Here is a 5,049-nt window from a genome sequence, read left to right as displayed (position 1 = left end):
GGAACGTAGATCGACCGGTAAATTGAGAGCTTTGCCTTCCGGCTCAGCTCCTTCTTCACCACAACGGATCGATACAACGTCCGCATTACTGAAGACGCCGCACCGATCCGCCTGTCGATCTCACCATCCACTCTTCCCCCACTCGTGAACAAGACTCCTAGGTACTTGAACTCCTCCACTTGGGGCAGGGTCTCCTCCCTAACCCGGAGATGGCACTCCACCCTTTTCCGGGCGAGAACCATGGACTCGGACTTGGAGGTGCTGATTCTCAGTAATAAAATAGACTTTATAAAATGTGTTTTCGTGTTTAGTTTAGAACAAGAAAGTTTGATCACATTACGCCTGTACTGTATATACCTTTATATACATATATACATACATATATACCTATACTGCCTCACCTGCACTGGCTTCCTGTGCACTTAAGATGTGACTTTAAGGTTTTACTACTTACGTATAAAATACTACACGGTCTAGCTCCATCCTATCTTGCCGATTGTATTGTACCATATGTCCCGGCAAGAAATCTGCGTTCAAAAGACTCCGGCTTATTAGTGATCCCCAAAGCCCAAAAAAAGTCTGCGGGCTGTAGAGCTTTTTCATTTCGGGCTCCAGTACTCTGGAATGCCCTCCCGGTAAAAGTTCGAGATGCTACCTCAGTAGAAGCATTTAAGTCTCACCTTAAAACTCATTTGTATACTCTAGCCATTAAATAGACTCCCTTTTTAGACCAGTTGATCTGCCGTTTCTTTTCTTTTTCTTCTATGTCCCACTCTCCTTTGTGGAGGGAGTCCGGTCCGATCCGGTGGCCATGTACTGCTCGCCTGTGTATCGGCTGGGGACATCTCTGCGCTGCTGATCCGCCTTCGCTTGGGTTGGTTTCCTGCTGGCTCCGCTGTGAACGGGACTCTCGCTGCTGTGTTGGATCCGCTTTGGACTGGACTCTCGCGACTGTGTTGGATCCATTGTGGATTGATCTTTCACAGTATCATGTTCTCATAGTCATCATTGTCACCGACGTCCCACTGGGTGTGAGTTTTCCTTGCCCTTATGTGGGCCTACCGAGGATGTCGTAGTGGTTTGTGCAGCCCTTTGAGACACTAGTGATTTAGGGCTATATAAGTAAACATTGATTGATTGATTGATACTTGCTATGGAAATGTTTTACGGTCTATAATCTATCACTAAAATATTGTATCAGGACTTAAAATTAAATCAGATCTGAGGCCAAAAAACGGTATTCAGGATGCGAGGCCAAAGTTGTCGATTGGGACTTGATTCGCTGGAAGTGGAAGACGATCCGCCAATGAGGTTGCAATGGATGGATGACGTCGGCTCACTGAGGGGAGGAACGAGCATCAATGACGATACAAAAGAACGACGTGGAAGAGAGAAGTTCGGACTCATCTGTTGGTCCGCCCGACGATGGAGACCGAGGACCAATCAGAGCTCTGCTTTCCCCAACTAGGCAACATCTCCTGCAAGAAGCCCAGGTCTCATTGGTCTGGTGATATTCTTCTGACGGTTCTGCTGTCCGTTATCTGTGTCTTCACTGTCTTTCTCAACCTGCTGGTTATCATCTCAATCTCCCACTTTAGGTACATTTTTTTTTCATCCTGAAATTTGTCAAGCTGGATGTCTCCGCCTGTTTTGTTTTGTCAGGCCTCTAGTTGACTTGTTCTTGGTCTCCAGGCAGCTCCACACTCCCACCCAACTCCTCCTCCTCTCTCTCGCTGTCTCTGACTTTCTGGTGGGCCTCCTGGTGATGCCGGGTGAGATATACCTGAGAACGTCCTGCTGGGCTCTGGGGGATGTTCTCTGTTCTCTGTGGAACTACGTGATCTTCATGGTGACGTTTGCTTCAGTGGGACACATGGTGCTGATATCAGCTGATCGTTATGCGGCCATTTGCGACCCTCTGCATTACAACACCAGGGTGACCGTGGGGAGAGTTCGGTTCTGTGTTTGTCTCTGTTGGTTCTTCTCCTTCCCCTACTGTGGCATCCTTTTGAAGGAACAGCTGACCCACCCCGCCGTGTACAAGTCATGCCACGGAGAGTGTGTCATTGGTTTCGAGTACGTCTCGGGTGTTGTTGACGTCGTTGTGAGCTTTGTCCTCCCTCTCGGCGCCATCGTCATTCTGTACATGCGAGTGTTCACGGTTGCAGTGTCTCAGGCGCGAGCCATGCGCTCTCATGTTACATCCATCAAACCACGTCGTTCGGTCACCGCAAGGGCCAAGAAATCCGAGCTGAAGGCCGCCAGGACTCTCGGTGTCGTCATCCTTGTCTTCATCTTGTGTTATTGTCCGTATTACACTTTTACGCTGGCAGATGACAACAAAATAATATCGTTATTGGCTCATTATGTTGTTTACTTATTTGACTTCAACTCCTGTTTAAACCCGTTGATTTACACCTTGTTTTACCCCTGGTTTAGAAAAGCAGTTCGATGTGTTGTCACCCTGCGCATACTGAAGTCCGGCTCCAGGGGAGACAACATACTTTAGCTATCATTATGTATACGTATAGGTGCATTCGAACAACTTTATTGTTGATAATAGAGGTAATCTATTGGTTTTGTTCATGATCAATAGCGCTTTTTCTATTGGTGTTTGTATTGCTCCAGTTTTAGTGTAAAAATGCTCATTGTCATTACTATGTTATTTATTTGTATTGCTCCAGTTTTAGAGTAAAAATGCTCATTGTCATTGCTATATTATTTATTTTTATTGCTCCAGTTGTAGTGAAAAAATGCTCATTGTCATTACTATATTATGTATTTGTATTGCTCCAGTTTTAGTGTAAAAATGCTCATTGTCATTACTATATTATTTATTTGTATTGCTCCAGTGTTAGTGTAAAAATGCTCATTGTCATTACTATATTATTTATTTGTACTGCTCCGGTTTTAGTGTAAAAATGCTCATTGTCATTACTATATTATTTATTTTTATTGCTCCAGTTTTAGTGTAAAAATGCTCATTGTCATTACTATATTATTTATTTGTATTGCTCCAGTTTTAGTGTAAAAATGCTCATTGTCATTACTATATTATTTATTTGTATTGCTCCAGTTTTAGTGTAAAAATGCTCATTGTCATTACTATATTATTTATTTCACTAACTGCTTATTTGCTATCACTTTTACGATCATATTTGTACATATCGTATGTGCTGGTGTTGTTCTATTGTTGTTATTGTTGTTTTTGTCTCTCTGTCTGATCCCCCTCTTATCCCCACAATTTCCCCCTCTGTCTTTTCTTTTTTTTTTCTCTTTCTATCCCCGCCTGCTCCGGCCCGGCTGCACCAAATGATAATATAAATACATTTAATAAAGTCACATTCAAATAAGACAACAAGAGAAGTATCTTACACTTCTCTTTTGTAAAGTAAATGTGAACAGTCGATATGGGCATTTACATCAACTATATGATTTGCCTGAGAAGCTGGACAGGACAAAAAAAAAAACAACCCAAAAAAACAGTAACAGGTTTTTATTTCCCAAATAAATTCATGACCTCAACTGAGTTTTCTTTTTTTCGGTCTCTCTAATTGTTTTGCTTCAACTGTTCTCGGTACTATAATCCTCCTGATAAGACATTGTGTACATAATATATAACATCATGACATACATGTTGACAAACAGATGAGTATGATCAGGTGTTGTTGATGCAGATCCTCGTATCTAAAGTACAGATTTACTTTACAAAATAAAAGTATCAAGTACAAACCCCGTTTCCATATGAGTTGGGAAATTGTGTTAGATGTAAATATAAACAGAATACAATGATTTTCAACTCATATTCAATTGAATTCATTACAAAGACAACATATTTGATGTTCAAACTGATAAACTTATTTTTTATTGCAAATAATCATTAATGTTAGATTTTGATGCCAGCAACACGTGACAACGAAGTTGGGAAAGGGCATGTTCACCACTGTGTTAGATCACCTTTTCTTATTTTAAAGGGGAACATTATCAGCAGACCTATGTAAGCATCAATATATACCTTGATGTTGCAGAAAAAACACCATATATTTTTTTAACCGATTTTCGAACTCTAAATGGGTGAATTTTTGCGAATTAAACGCCTTTCTGTTTATCGGTCTTGTAGCGATGACGTCAGAACGTGACGTCTCCAAGGTGATACACCCGCCATTTTCATTTTCAAAACATTACAAAAGGTCTCAGCTCTGTTATTTTCCGTTTTTCGACTATTTTTTGGAACCTTGGAGACATCATGCCTTGTGGGTGTGTTGTCGGAGGGTGTAACAACACTAACAGGGAGGGATTCAAGTTGCACCGCTGGCAAGAAATCTGCCGCCAGACCCCCATTAATGTGCCAGAGTGTCTCCACATTTTACCGGCGATGCTAAGACAGACATGGCACAGAGATGTATGGATAACCTGCAGATGTATTTGCAACAATAAAGTCAACGAAATCACAAAGGTGAGTTTTGTTGATGTTGACTTATGTGCTAATCAGACATATTTGGTCGCAGCATGACTGCCAGCTAATTGATGCTAACATGCTATTTACGCTTGCTGTATCTACATTTGAAACTAGATACCAACATTTAACGCGAAACAAACACTTACCAATCGACGGATTTAAGTTGCTCCAGTCGTTTTCGCTATCTGCCTCCATACTTCGCCCATCTGTTTCAATACATGCGTAATCTGTTGAATCGCTTAAGCCGCTGAAACCCGAGTCTGAATCCGAGCTAATGTCGCTGTATCTTGCTGTGGTAACCACCATATTGTTTGTATTGGCAGCCCTGTATGACGTCACAGGGAAATGGACAGTCGCATCGCAAATAGCGGAAATCAAGAACTTTAAAGCTTTTTTTTAGGGAAAAAAACTTCGAAAAATAAAACAAGCCACTGGGAACTGATTTTTATTGTTTTTAACCCTTTTGAAATTGTGCTAATGTTCCCCTTTAACAACACTCAATAAACGTTTGGGAAATGAGGAAACTAATTGTTGAAGCTTTGAAAGTGGAATTCTTTCCCATTCTTGTTTTATGTAGAGCTTCAGTCCTT

The 5,049-nt window shown here is 41.4% G+C and overlaps 1 protein-coding gene across 1 annotated transcript; it reads left to right on the top strand.

The window, feature by feature from the left end:
- The first annotated feature begins 1,425 nt into the window (after positions 1–1,425).
- LOC133537798 (trace amine-associated receptor 13c-like) lies at positions 1,426–2,509 on the top strand. The gene is made up of 2 exons (XM_061878872.1): positions 1,426–1,598; positions 1,693–2,509. Exons 1-2 carry the CDS (start codon positions 1,426–1,428, stop codon positions 2,507–2,509), a joined length of 990 nt encoding a protein of 329 aa, XP_061734856.1.
- Positions 2,510–5,049: the final 2,540 nt, after the last annotated feature.

Source organism: Nerophis ophidion, linkage group LG19, assembly GCF_033978795.1.
Source record: "Nerophis ophidion isolate RoL-2023_Sa linkage group LG19, RoL_Noph_v1.0, whole genome shotgun sequence".
Lineage (NCBI taxonomy): Eukaryota > Metazoa > Chordata > Actinopteri > Syngnathiformes > Syngnathidae > Nerophis > Nerophis ophidion.
The sequence above is the reverse complement of the archived record's forward strand: the minus strand, read 5'-3'. Positions and strand labels throughout refer to the sequence as shown.

Coding starts and splice junctions, on each gene's coding strand:
- LOC133537798 (XM_061878872.1), top strand. CDS start 1,426: ATGGAGACCGAGGACCAATCAGAGCTCTGCTTTCCCCAACTAGGCAAC. Junction 1,599..1,692: donor ATCTCAATCTCCCACTTTAG/GTACATTTTTTT, acceptor CTTGGTCTCCAG/GCAGCTCCACACTCCCACCC.